The sequence below is a fragment of the Cherax quadricarinatus genome, chromosome 39 (assembly GCF_038502225.1).
Source record: "Cherax quadricarinatus isolate ZL_2023a chromosome 39, ASM3850222v1, whole genome shotgun sequence".
Taxonomy (NCBI): Eukaryota; Metazoa; Arthropoda; class Malacostraca; order Decapoda; family Parastacidae; genus Cherax; species Cherax quadricarinatus.
In genome coordinates, this window is record NC_091330.1 from 12592456 (window position 1) to 12614724 (window position 22269).

The 22269-nt window shown below is 38.7% G+C and overlaps 1 protein-coding gene across 14 annotated transcripts in view; it reads right to left on the minus strand.

Annotated features, from left to right (window-relative positions):
* Nucleotides 1–22269, minus strand: part of Csk (C-terminal Src kinase) — a 457260-nt gene that overhangs the window by 13584 nt on the left and 421407 nt on the right. For all 14 annotated transcript variants that reach the window (XM_070092392.1, XM_070092396.1, XM_070092386.1 and 11 more), the window contains 4 exons: nt 11871–12032; nt 8774–8969; nt 8241–8327; nt 7918–8010 (listed from right to left, as the gene is read on the minus strand). In XM_070092392.1, the coding sequence (XP_069948493.1) occupies nt 7918–8010; nt 8241–8327; nt 8774–8969; nt 11871–12032 (538 nt within the window). The remainder of the gene's footprint in view (nt 1–7917; nt 8011–8240; nt 8328–8773; nt 8970–11870; nt 12033–22269) is intronic.

Consider the following 22269-nt stretch of genomic DNA (forward strand, 5'->3'; position numbering starts at 1 on the left):
TTTCAGTCCGTACATCTGACATCATCTAAAGATGAATGTACCAAATCTGAGGCAATTTAAATATGAAGCTTCTTGTGCATCATTACATATTCTTTAGTGTGTATTCCAATTTTTATAAATTATATTAACATAAAAATTATACTGACCAAGTCAGGGCAATAACCTACATAAAATTTGGTGGTAAATTTAAAGTCTACTTTACTCTTTCAGGGTGGGTCCCATAGTACTATGGCTTCGAAGCTCACAACTTATCTGAATGAACTCAACTCGCTCAAATAAGCTGTGAGAAGTAAGTTTGGGCCTAGATATAAGAGAATGGGTCTATGCAGTGTGTGCACCATATGAAAAAAATCCTGCAGCTCATAATGGGAAAAAAACTGCAACTGTGTTATTGGTTTAAAACAGTGACTTTATGGTGTATTTTCTTATGGTTGTATTCTTAGTTTGACCTTATTTGATAGAACAGAAGATATATTACAGAAATAGAGATGATTCTGATGGTTTCAAGAATGAAAGTATCAATCAATCAATCAATCAATCAATTAATTTTAATTTCTTTGCAAGATTACATTGAGATTATGAAATTACAAAAATGAGTTGCAGTGCAAAGAGAGTCATCATCATGCCTAGGCATTATGGACAGACTTAATTTAATGGCTTACAGACTACATAATACTAAAGAAATTGTACATAGTTTAAGTTGTACATCTTGTTTATTTATAGTACACAGTGCAGCGCTGTATAGCCCTTGTGGCTTAGCGCTTCTTTTTGATTATAATAATAATATAGTACACAGTAATTTTACTCAAATTACAATAGTTTCAATAATAAATATTGAAATTATATTATGGGAATATAACATTGTGAGTTGTTGAAAGTAGTTTACAGTATGAGAATGCTACAACTGGGTAGGTATTTATACTACAAGGTAGTTTTAATCAATGTATGAACTCTGGGCATCACGTTTTGAAGTTTTAAGATTTAGGTAACTGGGAGATTTTTTGGTAAAGTTAAATATTGAGTACAGTGGAACCTCGGGTTACAAATTTAATCCGTTCCGTGGACCTGTTCGTATGCTGGGTCAATTTTCCTCATTTAAATTAATTGAAATGCAATTAATTTGTTCCAGCTGAATTCGTGCTCTTGGGAGGCATGACAAAATAACCCTAATATCAACTCTATGGCTTATTTATTTTTCACAATTCATCTAATATGACATAATAAACAATATAAATAACATAAAAACTTGATACACACTCTAGAATGAATAAAATATGTCATTACATGGACGGCGGAGGGAGGAGGATTGTGGTCGGGAGTAGTTGCGCATTCTCGCTATGAAAACGTAGTTTGTGAGGCTAACTGGAGAAGAAATGCAGAGTGGCATATCCTGTCAGGAGTTCACACTTTTCTTAAGAACTGCCCCTCAAGGAAGGCTCCTTGATGATGGTGAGGGGCTCTTGATTTAGGGAATTGGATCTGTGCTCCAGTTCCCCAAATTAAGCCTGAATACCTTTTCCCCCACTAGGTGCTGTATAATCCTATGGGTTTAGTGCTTCCCCCTTGATTATTATAATAATAATAATCTTAAGAACTGTTATGTACAATTTTTGTTTATCTCACTACACTACATATCTCCTGTGAGCTGTTTCTCCGTCAACCATGTCAACAGCAGCTTTTCCATCTTTTCACTGACAAAGGTCCACTGCTTAGAAATTACTGTAACACCCTTTGCTGACACTATAGCCTTTATAGACTCCTTCTGCTCTAGTATTGTACATATAGTAGAGGGGCTATGCTTGTACTCAACTCGCTAAGTCCTCAACCCTCGTACCTAGTCTGTGCTCATTAATCATTTCTTGCTTTAATTCCATGCAAACCATCCTCTTTTTCTTCTCGGCACTGTCCACTGCACTTGCTTTCTTAGGACCCATGGTCAGAAGAAATCTGGCGAATTAACTGCACAAAACGTAAGGAAATCACGAGAATTCCTTGCACCACGAGGGTAACTCCATAAGCACATGTGCACTGGTGACCATTGTTTTCACTGACACTGCTGTCTGGTGGTGGTATTGTCAAACTAAATTATAAGCAGTACGTACATACATGTACTATTATTATTATAATTATTATTGAATGTATTATTATATTATTTTATTATTATTACATACTATTATATTATTATTATATTATACATGATTATTATTATGTATTATCATTATTATTAGTAAGTATTATAATAATAATAATTACTATTATTATTATTAATTTAGGGACCTCGAGCACAGATCAAATTCCCTAGATCAAGAGCCCCTCACCACATACATACGTACTACTACTACTACTACTATTACTAATAATAACAGAAAGGAGAAACTTCAAAAGGTTGCCAGTAGTTGGTGCCACCATCAGCAAAATACTGGTAACTACTACTAGTACACTTTGCACCTGTCTAGACTTAAGTAGTCTTAAGTAGGCATTTCTGCCCAAAATGCCTCAGCATGATAGCGGCTTTCTTTGCTCCAGTCATATTATATGTAAACACACATTGTAACCTTTGCAAAGAAATATATATTTTATTTATTTATTCACTTAAGGAACCTCCCCTGAAGGGGAAGTTCGCATCCTGAAATTTCTTTCGTATCCTGAAGCAAAAAATTGACTGAATGACAGTTCGTATCCTGAAAAATTTGCATGGTGGGGCGTTTGTAACCCGAGGTTCCACTGTATTTAGTTTAGGGTGAATAAGTGGTTTTTGAGAAGAGTCTTAAATTGATGTTCAGACCGGGTTACTTTAGTATTTACTGGTAATGAATTCCAAATTTTGGGGCCCTTTATGTGCATAGAGTTTTTACACAATGTGATATGGACACGGGGTACATCAAAAAGAGATCCTTGTCTTGTGCTAGGGTTGTGTGACCTGTTAAGGTTGGTGAGAAGTTTGAGTGTAGTGTTCTATGCATGTAGTAGGCACAAGAGTAAGTATGGATGTTCTTTACGGTGAGCAGTTTTAGACTTCTGAATATTGTTGGAGTATGCTGTTGGGAGTGGGAATTTATCATTCTGACTGCAGCCTTTTGCTGGGTTATTAGTGGCCTTAGGCAATTTAGTGTTGTTGATCCCCATGCACAAAGCTTTTATGTGAGATAAGGGTAGATGAGTGAATGACACAGTGCAAGGAGAGCTGATTGCAGAACATAGTACCATATCTTTGATAGTATGCCTACTGTCTTAGAGATTTTCTTGGAAATTTGTTGTATATGTGTCTGGAATTTGAGGCTACTGTCAAGGTGGATTCCTAGGAATTTTCCCTCTGTAAGTCTTGTGATGGGTAATCTGTTTAGCATTATGTTAAGTGGAACATTTGCAGCTCTGTTTCCAAACTGAATGAAATAGGTTTTGTCAGTATTGAGGGTAAACTTATTAGTCATCATCCAGGTGGATATTTTCTGCAATTCGGCATTAACAGTGTTGGCCAGTATGACTGGGTTTGGGTGAAATCACTTGAAGTTCGCTTGAGTTCAAAGTAGCAGAAATATTAAATTTTTGCCAATATTCCAGAGCACACAGATTATGTCACTTTTCCAATAGGGATCCAAGAGGCCAGTCTAATACGTGTCCTCAAATGTGCTGACATTATTTTTCAATTATTACAATAATGCAGTAGTCTGCAAGACAGTAAATCTTCTATTTTTTGTTTGAACAAAAGTTTAAAATGGAAAGCAAGCAATGTATAGGAGAGGCCTGAGGACATAACCAATGAACAGAGGAAATGCTTGTTTTAGTGCCAGGAATGTCTACGTTGTTTATTCTGGACCCTATTTTTAAATAGGTAATTTTTTAATTTTTTTGTGGAATTGGATAAATTGCCAATTTCTAATCACTTTATTGGGTAGTTGAAATAGGTAAATAGGAAGTGTCTTATACACAATCGGTGGAAGGAATACTAGTGAAACAGCTAAAGAGTTTGGTTGACTGGAATTGGCAGAAAATAAGGCTCAAAGTGGGTGAATCTGCTGGTGTGTAAATAATGCTGAGACCGCCAAGACTGAGAGAGCATAATTCCAAATTTTGTACTTTTGGTTTCATTACGTTGGGGAAAAAATTCTGTCATTTCATGAGATTTTTTTTTTTTTTAAATTCTTCAACTCTGAGATCAGGGGTATCAACCCTGAAAGGGTTAAGGCTGAAATTATACAATTCATTAAGAACACTATTTTCAGTATAGGCATAGTAGTACTGCATGATCAATATGGTAACCACACTAAGGGAGGTGCCCTGATGCTGGGTAGGCTCTTGATCCAAGTAACTAAACTTGTCTTCTTTCTTGCATCAACCCTGAATGCCTTCCATTTCCCAGGCAGTATATGATCCCTACAGGTTTAGCACTTTCCCCAATTAAAATGAGAATCAGCATTGTAATTATATGTCAAGTGTCATCTCTTTTATCTAAAAATAACCATACACTCATTCTCTCTAATTTTACTCTCAAAAGTGTTTTTAATGGATTTGAGTGAAATTTTGAATTTGGAGTCAGTGATAACCAGTAAGGACATATTTTGGTTGAAGATTGTACAGATAATTAACCCTTTGACTGTCGCAACCCCAAATCCTGAGGTGTTTCCTGGTGTCGCAAAATATTTGAAAAAAAATAATGATTTTTTTCTTGTGAAATGATAGAGAAGCTTTTCCCGATGGTAACGACACCAAAAGTACGAAATTTGATGGAAAACTTACAGAATTACGCTCCTGTGAAGTTAGCAACCTTGGCGATATTTACAAATCGGCGATTTCACCCACTTTGAGCCCTATTTTGGGCTAATTCCATTGTTCCAGTCAACCAAACTCATAACTATTTCTTTAGAACTCCATTTGTTCTATTGATTGAGTACAAGAAACTGCCCATTTACCAATTTCAACTACCCAATACAGTGGTCAGAAATTGGCAATTCGGCCAATTTCACGCAAGTTAAAAAATATGCCAATTTCAAAATAGGGTCCAGAATGAACAATGCAGACATTCCTGGCTCAAAAATAACATTTTCTTTGTTCATCAGTCATATCTCCAGTCCCCTCTGATATTACTCTTGCTTTCTATTTTGAATTTTTATTCAAACAAAAAATAGAAGATTTACTGTTATGCAGACTACTGCAATATTGTAATAATTGTATAAATACAGTGGTCCCTCAATAATCGTCCGGCCTGAAAGTCGTTTATTTCGGAAATAGTCCCGATATTTCGTCTAAACACTGGCTCGCAAATGGTCCGTTAACTCGCTAATCGTCCTTCGTCCAGGACGGGTACTCACGCTCTGAGCCACCTGGGCCTGCCTTCCCAGCCAGTGTGCCATTGTTTACCAGTGAGCGACGGTCCCCTCACATGCTCCTACGAAATATTTCATAATATTCCATTGATTTTAGTACTTGCAAGTGCTAAATAAGCTACCATGGCTCCAAAGAAAGCTTCTAGTGCCAGCCCTTTGGTAAAGAATGTGAGAAACACATAATTTATGAAAAAGTTTGTAGAAAAATACCAAGGTGGTGGTGGTGGTGGTGGTAGAGTGGAAGCAGTTGTGATAGTGGTAGAAGGTAGTAGTGATGGTGGTAACAGTCGTAATAGTGGTAGAAGGTCGTAGAGATGGTGGTAGAGGGTTCCTTCTTTAGTGATTCAGCGATTCTACCAACTTCTGCAATGTTGTTGGAGTTATATAGGGCTACAGAAAACACCGCCGCCTCAGCTGCTGCTTCACCACCATTATGGATGGCTTACACTCAGTGGCCCTTATATACCCAACAACAACACAACACAACACCTCTCATGACATACGTAATGACTTATTTTATTCATTCTAGAGTATATTCCATGTTTCTATGTTATTAATATTGTTTATTATGTCATATTAGTTGAATTGTGATAGATAAATAAGCCATAGAGTTGATATTAGTGTCATATTCTCCAACAATAAACTTGCCATCCCTCCCTCACACAAACAAATCTCCAATAAGAACATAAGAAAGGAGGAACACTGCAGTAGGCCTGCTGGCCCATACTAGGCAGGTCCTTTACAATCCTTCCCACTAAGAACATAACAATGGAAGAACACTGCAGTTCTATTGGCCCATACAAGGCAGGTCCTTATCAAAATGACCTCTACCCAAAGCTACCCAAGAATTTACTCCCGTACCCAATGACACAAATCAAACTCAGCCCCTCCAACTCATATATTTGTCCAATCTCTTCTTAAAGCTACCCAAGGTCCTAGCCTCGATCACCCTACTGGTAAATGTGATGTTAAATAAGAACTTAAGAAAGTAGGAACACTGCAACAGGCATGCTGGCCCATACTAGGCCAGTCCTTCACAAATCCAACCCACTAATAGAACAAATGCTACCCAAGCAATAAGCTCAGGTGTAAGTCCGACTCAAATCCAACCCCTCTCACTCGTGTATTTATCCAACCTAAATTTGAAACTACCCAATGTTTTAGCTTCGATCACCCTACTAGGCAGACCGTTCCACTCATTAACTACCCCTATTACCAATGTTCATTTATACATTTTATTAGTGCTTTACATTTATTTGGCATTTTTTTCTGCATGTAAATCTATATTTATGCTAGGGAAGTGACCCCTGAAGTGACCTAGAGTCCTTATGGAGGGGGATTCCCCTTCCAAACAATAACCTCTCTTTCCTCTCTCCTCCTCCCTGTCTTCCATTCATCAACAACAGCCTTCAATAAAGGTAACTGTCATGTTGAATGTTCATTCTTTTGTGCATGTAAATCTATCTTTTAGGTAAAAAAAAAAAATTGTTGTTGATACTTCTGGGTGTCTGGAACGAATTAATTGGATTTACATTATTTCTTATGGGGAAAATTGATTCGAAAATCGTCTATTTCAATAATAGTCCCACTTCCAGGAACGGATTAAGGACGATAATTGAGGGACCACTGTAATGTCAACCCATTCATGACTGCATATGAGAATGGCTAGTTGGACATTTATTGGACAATGACATCATTTGTTTACTCTTGAACACTGGAAAAAATCAAACATTTCCCCTACTTTGAGCTCCATTTCAAGGTCCTTTTCATAGTAAAACCAATCAAAATCACCTCTATTTCTACAATATGTTTTCCATTCTATCAAATATGACTACGGAAACGAGAATATAACCATAAAAACTATACGAAAATACATCTCAAAGTTAGTGTTTTAACCCGTAAACGGTTCAAACGTATATATACGTTTTTTCAACATTTGAAAGTATGTAAAAAAGTAGATCTTTTTTTTTTTTTACATTTGAAAATATGTAGAAAAACTTTGATCTACTTTTTTTTTGTTATATTTGAAAATATGTAAAAAAAAGGTAGATCTACTTTTGGAGCACTACACATGTGAATGTAGATCTGCTTGGACCGTTTACGGGTTAATCCGACAACAAGACCGGAGATTTTTTTTCTCATTATGCACTGCATGCTGCAGGATTTTTTTTATACAGTGCACACTGACCACACAGACCCATTCTCTCACATGTGCGCCTACCGGCTTTCTCCTGCTTGATTTGAAGCCGGTAGAATTTTTGTGTATATATATGTCAAACACATTGGCTCGTAAAACATATATATACGACCGAAACAGTCAAAGGGTTAAGAAAATCTGAGTTAAGGTGTTTCAAATACTATATAAATAATATCCAAAAATGTGAATTAAGATTCATATTAATTTTTTTTAAGCTATTCTTTACCTAAAATTTACCTATGACCAGTTTTGAGTGCTCTTCAACCAGGCCATTTGTGCTAGTGGCCAATAAAGCCATCACAACCTAGCTAATCTGGCATTTGTCGAAGGAACCTGTTCAACTTCTTGAAATCTCGTATCACTATTCACTATTGTAAGAACATACTTTTTACCTACCTCTTTCATCAATTGATACACCTCGGGTGGACAACAGTCAGGAGCTTCCATGCGGTAACCCTTTTCTACATGCTTCATCACATCTGCCAGTGGCTGCACAATTAATAAGTTACTTGAAAATGGCATTTAATGAAATAAAATGATACATTCCTGACCTAAATAAGCTTGAAAACATTTTTTATTTTTTTTCAGTTTTTGTCATTTATTAGATTCTGTGTCTAGAATAAATTTATAACTAATGATAACAACCCTAAATTATTTAGGTCTTCAAAAAGAAAATATATAATTTATAAAAAAAATATGCCTATATAAAAACTACTTACAATTCGTGGGTAAGGAACCCTGCCAAATGAATAAATTTCCCAAAGAAGAATGCCAAAGGACCACATGTCTGATTTGTTTGAAAATTTCTGAAAAAGAAAAGGTTTAACCACATTACAGAATGAAGGATTGCTTGTTAATATATATCATTCATATATGCTCATGTTTACATTATTAATTGGAGAAATCAATATTGTAAAGTGGTTAAGCTCCTAGTATTTTAGCTGCTTCTTACAACACACATGGCTTACAGAGGAAGGATTCTTCTCCACATCCCCATGGAAAATATTTTTTTCAACATGCTGGGTGTCTCCCACCGAGGCAGGATGACCCGAAAAAGATACTCTTCCACCATCATAAAATACAGTTACTGTGAAAACAAGTGTATAAGGAATATGTACTGGAGATTGATCCTGTGGCCTCTGATGAGAGCCCCTAGTCTGACTACATATAGTCGAGTAGGTAGAGATAAAAAGAGGTGTGTGTGTATGTGTACACACACATACACACACACACACACAAAAAAAAGTCTTACACTATGTCTGAGAGCCTCAGGTGCAGTCCATTTAATTGGGAATTTCCCTCCATCCAACTTGAAGTTCATCTCGTGGGCCAGACCAAAGTCACATACCTTGGCTACACCCTCCTCGCTTATAAGAACATTACGAGCAGCCAAGTCACGATGAACTACCTTCTGCGACTCTAAGTATGCCATACCACTACAAGTGTCACTGTCAAAAGGACAAATGATCAATGCACAATATTGCTGCCTGAAAAAAAATTTGAAGATACATATAGTTATAGACAATGTGTTTGATGTGAATACATTTATGCAATTACCAATTTGTTTTTATAAGAGCAGAACTGTGCTTGTGGTATCCTGTATTCAGTTCATAGTTATTATGTTTATCACATTTTCTTATACCCAATCCATGGTGGTATTTCTTCATGCCAATGTCCTTGATCTGCATACTTCCATTATGAGTTTCTGGACTTTCTCGCTTGTCTTGATTTTTGTGTAGCATGAGATTCGTGATACATTGCAATAATAATCTTTTGTCAATGGTTAGCAGATTAGCTAAAAACAAATATGCTTGGATGAGGAGAGAGGTTGAGCTACAATTTGAGAATTACAGCAGCAAAGGCCAAGTCTGAACCAAAACTGCTTCACAGCCATATCAGAAGACAGACAATAAGAGACCAGGTAATCTGAGTGAAGAAAGGTTAACCTGTGGAAAATGACAAGCCTATGAAACTTTGATCAAATTATTTCTCAATGGAAACAGGGACAATATCAGAAAGCCTAGGGAACAGAGTACATCAACAGGTACTGAAGAACAAACTTAATACAAGGGGAGAGGTAATGAAATTTCTGAAGGATCTGGATACAAAAAAGGCAATGGAATCTGAAAGCATCACCATGGATTCTGCACACCAGCCGTCTCTATCTGATCTGTTAGCTAGGATCTACAAGTCAGTGGATATGGGACAGTTGCCAGAGATCTGCAAGACAATGACTTCTTCTTTCAACAAACTGGCCATATCCCACTGAGGCAGGGTGGCCCACAAAGAAAAGTTTCTCTCTTTAACTTTAGTAATGTATACAGGAGAAGGGGGTACTAGGCCCTTGTTCCTGGCATTTTAGTCACTTCTTAAGACACGCATGGCTTATGGAGGAAGAATTCTGTTCCACTTCCCCATGGAGAAGACAATGACTGTAGTTACTAAATTTAAGAAAAGAGACAGAAAACACTGAACAACAGACCAGTTGCTATGACATACCATGCAAGGTAATAGGCTGGAATAACAGGGAAATACTTCACTGGATCAAAGAGTACCTAAGAGCAAGGAAATGATGAGTGATTGTCTGGGAAGGGAGACAGAGGCTGTAGACTTTATTCATAGAGAAACACACTAAGAGTGAGCATAATGCCAAGCATATTGCCCTAGGCTTACATCAACCAAGTAACCTCTGCAGTAAATGCTCGTCTGGCAAATCTACGAGTAGCCTTCAAAGAATCATTCCAGCTCCATTAGCCAACGTATATTAGGCCCATTTGGAGTATGCAGCACCATCAAAATCACCTCACTTGAAAAGGCACGTTAAAACTAGAGAAAATACAGAGGAATGCAATGAGGCTAGTTCTAGAGCTAAGGGGTACAAGCTGGGAGAAGAGGCTTTGTAATTTAATCTAATGAGAACAGAAGAACCAGGGGAGACTTGATAAAAACATACAAAATATCTACACAAATTGACAGAGTAGACAGGGATAAGCAGTTTGAGATGTGGGGGCACAGGGAAGTCAGGAAGTAATTTTTCAGTCTCAGGGTGGTTGGGAATTGGAATGATGTCAATGAAGACATGGTGGAGGCAGGTAGGACAAGCTAGAAGGACAAGCTGCAGGTTGAGAGGTGGGGGCCAGGAGCTAAGACTCGACCCCTGGAACCACATATAGGCAATTACACACACACACACACACACACACAAAGACTCGGTTTCTTTGTAAGTAATACTGAACGCAAGAATCACTTTTTTTTTTTTTAAACATCGGCCTTTTCCCATCGAGGCAGGGTGTCCCAAAAAGAAAGAAAAACCCAAAAAGAAAGAAAAAACTTTCATCATCATTCAATACTTTAACCATCACTCATACATAATCACTGTCTTTGCAGAGGTGCTCACATACGACAGTTTAGATGTCCCTCCAAACTGCTAATATCCCAAACCTCTCCTTTAAAGTGCAGGCATTGTGCTTCCCATTTCCAGGACTCAAGTCCGGCTAACCAGTTTCCCTGTATCCCTTCACAAAATATTACCCTGCTCACACTTCAGCAGCTCATCAGGTCCCAAAAACCGTATGTCTCCATTCACTCACGCACACTTGCTCAAAGTCTAAGCCCCTTGCCCACAAAACCTCCTTTACCCCCTCTCCAACATTTTTGGGGACGACCCCTACCCTGCCTTCCTTCCCCTACAAATTTATACACTCTCCAAGTCATTCTACTTTGTTCCATTCTCTCTAAATGACCAAACCACCTCAACAGCCCCTCTTCAGCCCTCTGGCTAATACTGTTAGTAACTCCACACCTCCTAATTTCCACACTACGAATTCTCTGCACATTATTTACACCACACATTGCCCTTAGAGATGACATATCCACTGCCTCCAGCTGCCTCCTCACTGCAGCATTTACAACCCATGCTTCACACCCATATAAGTGTGTTGGTACCACTGTACTCTCGTACATTCCCTTCTGTCTCTACAGATAGCTTGACACACCACTCACCTTATTTTCTTCATCAATTCTATGGTTAACCTCATCCTTGATAAACCCATCTGCTGACAAGTCAACTCCAAAATACTATCTGAAAATATTCACTTCCCTCCAATGCGATATCCAATTTTTCTTTATCTAAATCATTTGATACCCTCATCACCTTACTCTTATCCATGTTCACTTTCAACTTTCTACCTTTACACACCCTATATTCATATATTCACTCCTTTTCTTCGCTCTCTTGTTTTAGTGTCTGATGACTTAATTAATTACTTATTTGTACAATTTAAATATTAAAATCTCTACAACAGAAATTTAGATTAGAGCTATAACAGAACAACTGATTTATGACTTACCATGCAAAGTTGATCTGGTCTTGCTTAGTAACGTGTAGTCTTCCTCGTGATCGTAGGTAATCAACAAGGGAACCTTTGCTCATGAACTCTGTTACCAGAAGGATGCAAGAATCTTCAAATACTAAGCCCAAAAGATTCACTAAATTATTGTGTTTTAAACTCCTGTGAATAAAGAAAAGCAGTATTGTTATTAATTCTGGTAATACCAACTTTACAAATGATGGTAACAGTAGACATATAAGATACAGTATAATATTTCCTACTGTAAATAAATAACCATTTTAACTTGCCTAAATACAACCAAACTGCTAAATACTGGGTATGGCAAATAACTTATAGCCACACATAAGCTACAGCGTAATGTTTTTGCAATTGAATTCATGACTGAAGCAACTCTTTACAGGAGGGCCCCGATTATACATTGGGTTAGATTCTAGGCTACCGCTGTAAAGCAAAAATCGCCATAAAGTGAATCACCTTTTGTTTCACTTTTAAATACACATAAAGGCCTGACATGTTTACACTAAAAATTTTGTATATTTAGGTATCATATTAAGTGTGCAATAGAGCTAGGCCTAAAAAAAGAATGATACGAATGTACAGTACACACATTATTTACTTAAAATATATTTTCATCCTTAGCTTATACATAGGGAGTAGTGAATCTGAAACTTCGGAAAATTGCCAGAATACAGAGAGAAAGAGCACACAAATTCTTTAAACAGATTGAATCACTGACAACACACCCTGGCTCATGGCAACTGTTATGCATTAATGTGTAAGATAATTTGCATATAATGTAAGGTATATTGTGGAGATAATGCTCCATAAATGTATATATAATGTCAGCGTTTTGGGTGAACATGTAATAGACGGTCAGATGGAAACGTATTAATGGCCAGTTGGACACGTGTTACAAAAAACGCTATTTCTAATAAGCTTAGAGATCTCCAGTGAATACTAGAAAGGACTGCCCTTCTAGCATCCAGCCTGTTACTGGGTTTTCGTAACAAGTAGTCAGTATCCTGGTCCAATTATCCATTAGAATTCAATAATAATTATTAGTGCTTCAGGATTACAACTGGTAGGCTACTAACTAAAGAAATTAAAATTTAATAAATTTATTAACAATCAAGATGTTTAGGAATATATTATCAAATTAAAATAAAATATTCAATTTAAACAAATTAATAATAATCACTTCTCTCATGTATAGTAGTATTGTGCTGAAGACACATATCACATTTATACGTCTTAAGTACCGTCTGGTACATTAACATTTAATAATATATATATATACAGTGGACCCCCGCATAACGATCACCTCCAAATGCGACCAATTATGTAAGTGTATTTATGTAAGTGCGTTTGTATGTGTATGTTTGGGGGTCTGAAATTGACTAATATACTTCACAATATTCCTTATGGGAAAAAATTCGGTCAGTACTGGCACCTGAACATACTACTGGAATGAAAAAAGTTCGTTAACCGGGGGTCCACTGTATATATTATATATATATATATATATATATATATATATATATATATATATATATATATATATATATATATATTTTTTATTATTATCACACTGGCCGATTCCCACCAAGGCAGGGTGGCCCGAAAAAGAAAAACTTTCACCATCATTCACTCCATCACTGTCTTGCCAGAAGGGTGCTTTACACTACAGTTTTTAAACTGCAACATTAACACCCCTCCTTCAGAGTGCAGGCACTGTACTTCCCATCTCCAGGACTCAAGTCCGGCCTGCCGGTTTCCCTGAATCCCTTCATAAATGTTACTTTGCTCACACTCCAACAGCACGTCAAGTATTAAAAACCATTTGTCTCCATTCACTCCTATCAAACACGCTCACGCATGCCTGCTGGAAGTCCAAGCCCCTCGCACACAAAACCTCCTTTACCCCCTCCCTCCAACCCTTCCTAGGCCGACCCCTACCCCGCCTTCCTTCCACTACAGACTGATACACTCTTGAAGTTATTCTGTTTCGCTCCATTCTCTCCACATGTCCGAACCACCTCAACAACCCTTCTTCAGCCCACTGGACAACAGTTTTGGTAATCCCGCACCTCCTCCTAACTTCCAAACTACGAATTCTCTGCATTATATTCACACCACACATTGCCCTCAGACATGACATCTCCACTGCCTCCAGCCTTCTCCTCGCTGCAACATTCATCACCCATGCTTCACACCCATATAAGAGCGTTGGTAAAACTATACTCTCATACATTCCCCTCTTTGCCTCCAAGGACAAAGTTCTTTGTCTCCACAGACTCCTAAGTGCACCACTCACTCTTTTTCCCTCATCAATTCTATGATTCACCTCATCTTTCATAGACCCATCCGCTGACACGTCCACTCCCAAATATCTGAATACGTTCACCTCCTCCATACTCTCTCCCTCCAATCTGATATTCAATCTTTCATCACCTAATCTTTTTATCCTCATAACTTTACTCTTTCCTGTATTCACCTTTAATTTTCTTCTTTTGCACACCCTACCAAATTCATCCACCAATCTCTGCAGCTTCTCTTCAGAATCTCCCAAGAGCACAGTGTCATCAGCAAAGAGCAACTGTGACAACTCCCACTTTGTGTGTGATTCTTTATCTTTTAACTCCACGCCTCTTGCCAAGACCCTCGCATTTACTTCTCTTACAACCCCATCTATAAATATATTAAACAACCACGGTGACATCACACATCCTTGTCTAAGGCCTACTTTTACTGGGAAAAAATTTCCCTCTTTCCTACATACTCTAACTTGAGCCTCACTATCCTCGTAAAAACTCTTCACTGCTTTCAGTAACCTACCTCCTACACCATACACTTGCAACATCTGCCACATTGCCCCCCTATCCACCCTGTCATATGCCTTTTCCAAATCCATAAATGCCACAAAGACCTCTTTAGCCTTATCTAAATACTGTTCACTTATATGTTTCACTGTAAACACCTGGTCCACACACCCCCTACCTTTCCTAAAGCCTCCTTGTTCATCTGCTATCCTATTCTCCGTCTTACTCTTAATTCTTTCAATTATAACTCTACCATACACTTTACCAGGTACACTCAACAGACTTATCCCCCTATAATTTTTGCACTCTCTTTTATCCCCTTTGCCTTTATACAAAGGAACTATGCATGCTCTCTGCCAATCCCTAGGTACCTTACCCTCTTCCATACATTTATTAAATAATTGCACCAACCACTCCAAAACTATATCCCCACCTGCTTTTAACATTTCTATCTTTATCCCATCAATCCCGGCTGCCTTACCCCCTTTCATTTTACCTACTGCCTCACGAACTTCCCCCACACTCACAACTGGCTCTTCCTCACTCCTACAAGATGTTATTCCTCCTTGCCCTATACACGAAATCACAGCTTCCCTATCTTCATCAACATTTAACAATTCCTCAAAATATTCCCTCCATCTTCCCAATACCTCTAACTCTCCATTTAATAACTCTCTTCTCCTATTTTTAACTGACAAATCCATCTGTTCTCTAGGCTTTCTTAACTTGTTAATCTCACTCCAAAACTTTTTCTTATTTTCAACAAAATTTGTTGATAACATCTCACCCACTCTCTCATTTGCTCTCGTTTTACATTGCTTCACCACTCTCTTAACCTCTCTCTTTTTCTCCATATACTCTTCCCTCCTTGCATCACTTCTACTTTGTAAAAACTTCTCATATGCTAACTTTTTCTCCCTTACTACTCTCTTTACATCTTCATTCCACCAATCACTCCTCTTCCCTCCTGCACCCACTTTCCTGTAACCACAAACTTCTGCTGAACACTCTAATACTACATTTTTAAACCTACCCCATACCTCTTCGACCCCATTGCCTATGCTCTCATTAGCCCATCTATCCTCCAATAGCTGTTTATATCTTACCCTAACTGCCTCCTCTTTTAGTTTATAAACCTTCACCTCTCTCTTCCCTGATGCTTCTATTCTCCTTGTATCCCATCTACCTTTTACTCTCAGTGTAGCTACAACTAGAAAGTGATCTGATATATCTGTGGCCCCTCTATAAACATGTACATCCTGAAGTCTACTCAACAGTCTTTTATCTACCAATACATAATCCAACAAACTACTGTCATTTCGCCCTACATCATATCGTGTATACTTATTTATCCTCTTTTTCTTAAAATATGTATTACCTATAACTAAACCCCTTTCTATACAAAGTTCAATCAAAGGGCTCCCATTATCATTTACACCTGGCACCCCAAACTTACCTACCACACCCTCTCTAAAAGTTTCTCCTACTTTAGCATTCAGGTCCCCTACCACAATTACTCTCTCACTTGGTTCAAAGGCTCCTATACATTCACTTAACATCTCCCAAAATCTCTCTCTCTCCTCTGCATTCCTCTCTTCTCCAGGTGCATACACGCTTATTATGACCCACTTCTCGCATCCAACCTTTACTTTAATCCACATAATTCTTGAATTTACACATTCATATTCTCTTTTCTCCTTCCATAACTGATCATTTAACATTACTGCTACCCCTTCCTTTGCTCTAACTCTCTCAGATACTCCAGATTTAATCCCATTTATTTCCCCCCACTGAAATTCTCCTACCCCCTTCAGCTTTGTTTCGCTTAGAGCCAGGACATCCAACTTCTTTTCATTCATAACATCAGCAATCATCTGTTTCTTGTCATCCACACTACATCCACGCACATTTAAGCATCCCAATTTTATAAAGTTTTTCTTCTTCTCTTTTTTAGTAAATGTATACAGGAGAAGGGGTTACTAGCCCATTGCTCCCGGCATTTTAGTCGCCTCATACGACACGCATGGCTTACGGAGGAAAGATTCTTTTCCACTTCCCCATGGACAATAGAAGAAATAAAAAAGAACAAGAGCTATTTAGAAAAAGGAGAAAAACCTAGATTTATGTATATATATATATATATATATATATATATATATATATGCATGTGCGTGTCTGTGAAGTGTGACCAAAGTGTAAGTAGGAGTAGCAAGATATCCCTGTTATCTAGCGTGTTTATATATATATATTATATATTATATATATATATATATATATATATATATATATATATATATATATATATATATATATACACATGTATATATATATATATATATATATATATATATATATATATATATATATATATATATATATACACACACACAAATAAGTTTGTGTGTATGTGTGTAAGTGCTCTAAGTAGTTCGCTATGTCTCAAGACTTGACTAGACTTAAACCAGTGACTGACAAAGTCCTCACATCAACTAACTTCTTGACCAACCTGGCAATCAGAACAACTTGCTTGAACAATAAAACGACTTATAAGCCGAACAGCAATATAACAAGCAACTGCTACACAGAATCAGGAACAAGGAGATAATATAATGACACTAAGTAGGGACCATCTGCAGATCCTCCACAAAAGTCACAAAACTCCCATACTACTGAATCTAAGTTCAGCATAAGAAAATCCCCGACTGTGTCAGTACACAGATACCAGTACAAATTAGGTCAGAAGCTACAGTAAGTAAGTAAATTTATTCAGGTATACACAAATACAGTTACATAGAATTATCATACATAGCAGCATATGTGTAGAGAACCTAGGATAACCCAAAAAAGTCAGACAGCTCAGGACCTGAGTTGCTCAGAGTGTCTATGCGACACACAACCTCAGTACAACGTCTAAAATCACTAAGTCTAGACAATGTTCTGTGAACAGTTCTACAGAACCAACAACAAGAAAGCGACTGAGACGATCTTCCAACAAGGGCCAATAAGAGAGTTAGGCACGTCTTGTCAGGAATACGTCCAACCACCAAGAGAGTCTAGCCCAGACTGACTACTCCAGGCGAGGTGTGAACACCCCCCCCCCTCGATCACGTGATAGCTCCTTGGACAGTTGCTGCCCAGCAACACCGAGAAGCCGGCAGGGTAACGAGCCATGAGCGATAATTACAGTAGTTAGACAATCAAAACTTGAACTATGAGCACATAATAATATATGAATGTTACATCCTACCTAACAATATAAGTCAAATAATAATATAAAGTAATATATTTACGATTTAGCTATTATCGCAAATACAGTGGACCCTCGACTAACGCTATTAACCCTTTGACTGTTTCCGACGTATAAATACGTCTTACGAGCCAATGTTTCTGACGTATTTATACGCACAAATTCTAGCGGCTTCAAATCGAGCGCCAAAGGCCTGGTAGGCCTACACGGGAAAGAATGGGTCTCAGTGGTCGGTGTGCACCCTGTGAAAAAAATCTGGGACCTAGCAGTGCATTGTGGGAACGCCATGTTGTCAGTCCATTTTCACCATGCCTCTCGGTAAGAAGTTCCTCACTCCTCGGCGGATTGGAGGTCTTTTGTTCCCAAGTGATAGCTCTAACAGCGATGAAAGTGTCAGTGACAGTGAATTCAAGGGTTTTCAAGTGAGTGTTACCGAAAAAAGTGCCCAGGATAACGTAAATAGTGACGAAAACCCAGATGACCCACAACCTTCGACCTCTGGTGCTGTGCCGGCTTGTTCACGTTCACGTTCACCTGTACCAGGACGAAAGAGGAAACTATTTGGTCGTGTACAACACCCTGATGATAGCAGTGATAGTGATAGTGATTTCAAGGTCATTGAAAGCAGTTCTAGTGACAGTGAGAGTGAATATTCCCCAGTGAAGCGCCAGTATGTATGACGTAGCATGCGGTCTGGTAGTGTTTCATATGTTGTTCCAAGGGGAAGGAGAAACTCTGGGAGCACATCCCGTGGCCCAACACCACGACCTGATAGTGAAGATGACGATATTGTAACGATGGGTATGAATGGTGACAGTGAGGGAGGAGGCAGTGGTGGTGATAGTGAGGGTGGCACGGCCCATGTGGCACCATCACCGGGCCACGCTACTAGCCACGCGGCTGACTCAGCAGAACAACCAGCCTCACCCTACCCCACACTGCCACAACCTGCACCACCACAACCTGCACAGCCACAACCACGGTACAATATCCAGACCCCACCAGCAGACCGCATCTGGGATTGGCAGGACAGTGACGAGTTTGTTCCCAGTCCCCATGACTTTGATGAAACACAAAGTGGAATAAAGCCATCTTGTCCACTTGGGAACAATGCCAGTGAACTGGACTGCTTTGAGTTATTTTTCGATGAACCCCTGATGGACATCATTGTCAGGGAAACAAATACATACTGTGATTACACCATGGCAAATACAATTCTCTCACCAAAATCACGGCTACACATGTGGAAGGAGACAACTGTGGCAGAGATGTACCTGTTTTTTGCCACAATAATGCTTATGCCACATGTGTATAAGCACACTGTCACCACATACTGGACAACAGATCGCCTGATTTCAACTCCAGGTTTTAGTGACATTATAGGTGTCAATCGTTTCCTGATACTGTTGCGTATGTTACACTTTTCAGACAAAACCAGGCCTGACAGAAGCGACAGGTTATATAAGATAAGAAATGTGTTTATGTACCTGAAACAAAAGTGCTGCATGTATTTTTATCCCTTCAGGAAGCTTGTTATTGATGAGTCCTTGATTTTATTCAAAGGAAGACTCTCATTCAAGCAATATATACCAAGCAAGAGGAAACGCTTTGGTATAAAGCTATTTGTACTGTGTGATTGCAGAAGTGGTCTTGTTTTAGATATTATTGTGTACACTGGCAGTAATACTTTGAGAGATACCATGAAGTTATTGGGTATCTCTGGTGATGTGGTTCGAACAATGATGGAACCATATCTTGGTAAGGGGCATATGTTATTTACTGATAACTGGTACACAAGCCCCTTACTCAGTGATTTCTTGCGAGTGAACTTGACAGACGTGTGTGGCACAGTGCGTGGTAATCGCAAACATATGCCAAGGTTCGACGCTGGCACTCGCAGAGGTGAGGTGCAAGCCTTTGCTGCCAATGACATCATGGCATTTCGGTGGCATGACAAATGTGATGTCACATTGTTGACATCAGTTCACACAAACGAAATGGTACCCAGTGGCAGGGACAACAGAGAGACCAATGAACCCATTCTAAAGCCTGCAGCTGTCATGGACTACAACCTCAATATGCGCTTAGTGGACAAATGTGACATGCAGATTGGGTTTGCAGACTGTGTACGCAAGAGTTATAAGTGGTATATCAAACTTTTTTTCCATCTTGTTGATATCTCTATGCTAAATGCTTATAACATATACAAGTTGAAGACCAACAAAACACCAAAATATGGTGAATTTTGCCTGTCAGTAATCAGACAAATAATTGCAAAGTACAAAGGAGCAACTCCTGCAATAGACCAGCGCCCACAGACGTCATCTCGTATGAGGCCTGGTGATCACTACCCCATACAACTGCCTCCTGCTACTGCCAAGAAAAATGCTCAGAAGAGGTGTTATGTATGTATGCATACCACAAAACGCCCACAAACACGCAGAGACACTCGTTTTATGTGTGAGGAGTGTGAAGTGCCCCTCTGCATATACCCATGTTTCAAAGAGTTCCACAAGCTGCAGCAGTTCTAGGAACGTGGTTAGTGACTGTACATATGTATATATATTATGGAACAATAGTAATAAACATTGTTTTGTATTGTTTGTTTGTGTAAACAAAGTGTATACACAAACTAATAGTGATAAAGTTTGTTCTGTTATTGTGTTGTAAATAATGAGTGTATATTTGAACAATGCACCTTACATTGGTCTCACAGGCCACATAAGTTACCTGGAAAAGAAAAATATTGAAAAATGCAAGAAACCTTTGAATTAGAGTAAATAAAAGAATACCGGGTGGGCGGCAGTTGCCGCTGTTGCCGTACGCACGTCAATTTCTGCAAACTTTGCGGCTCTATATCTCGGTAAGTACTGATGGCAAAAAAATTTTTTTAGGCTTAAAACACTAGTAAAAATATTCCTAACATTTTCATAAGAAAAAATAATTTTTTTTTTTTTCGAATATTTGGCGACATAGAATGACAGTTTCAGAGAGGGGCCTGAAACAGTCAAAGGGTTAATCCGTTCCTGAGAGCTCATCGTTAGTCAAAATTATCGTTAGTCAAGTTAATTTTCCCCATAAGAAATAATGGAAATCAAATTAATCCGTGTAGGACACCCCAAAGTATGAAAAAAAAAATTGTTTTTACCACATGAAATATTAATTTTAATACACACAAACTGAAGAAGACATGCACAGTTACATGACACTTACCTTTATTGAAGATCTGGTGATGACTGATGGGATGGGAGGAGGGGAGAGTGTTGATGGTCTTAGTGTTTAGAAGGGGAATCCCCTTCCATTAGGACTTGAGGTGGCAAGTCCTTTTCCGGGGTTACTTCTCTTCCCTTTAAATCTCTCAAACCAACCTTTGCTGGCCTTAAATTCACTCACATCACCACTAGTTGCTGGCATTTTTTTAATTAAATCATCATGCAACTTCCTAGCCTTTTCACATATGATCGCTTGAGAGATGCTATATCCTGCTATCTGTTTTTCGTTTATCCACACCAATAACAGTCTCTCAACATCTTCGAGTACTTGCGATCTCAGTTTCGAAAACATAGTTGCACCTTTGGCAAGAACAGCTTCCTTGATTGCCGTTTTCTTGCCCACAATAGTAGCTCGGAGACACGCACTCCACTTTCATACTTAGCAATGATCTCTTTCTTCATATCCATAGTAATTCTCACCCTTTTTGCTGTAGGGTTGGCACTAGAAGCTTTCTTGGGGCCCATGGTGACTTATTTTACAGGTGCAATCACTAAAAAGGCTGTGATAATATGAAATGTTGCGACTGTATGCTTGGAAGCGACCGAGGTGGCTGGCTGGCTTGTAAACACTGGCCAGAAGTGGACACTTCTCAGACGGAAGGAATAGTGTCGGTCGAGTTTTTTAGCGCTAGTCGAGGCAAAAATTTTGGGTTAAAATGTATCGCTAGTCGGTTTTATCGTTAATCGATGCCAGCGTTGGTCGAGGGTCCACTGTACAGTGGACCCTCGACCAACTATGGCATCGATTAACGATAAATCCGACTAGCGATACATTTTATCGCAAAAATTTTGCCTCGACTAGCGCTTAAAAACCCGACCAACGCTATTCATTCCTTTCGAGACGCGTCCACTTTGGCCTGAGCGCGTCTCACTTGTCCCATGGGTGCCAGTGTTTACAAGCCAGCCAGCCACCGCGGTCGCTTCCAAACATACAATTGGAACATTTCATATTATCACAGCCTTTGTAGTGATTGCACATGCAAAATAAGTCACCATGGGCCCCAAGAAAGCTTCTAGTGCCAACCCTCCAGCAAAAAGGGTGAGAATTACTATGGAGA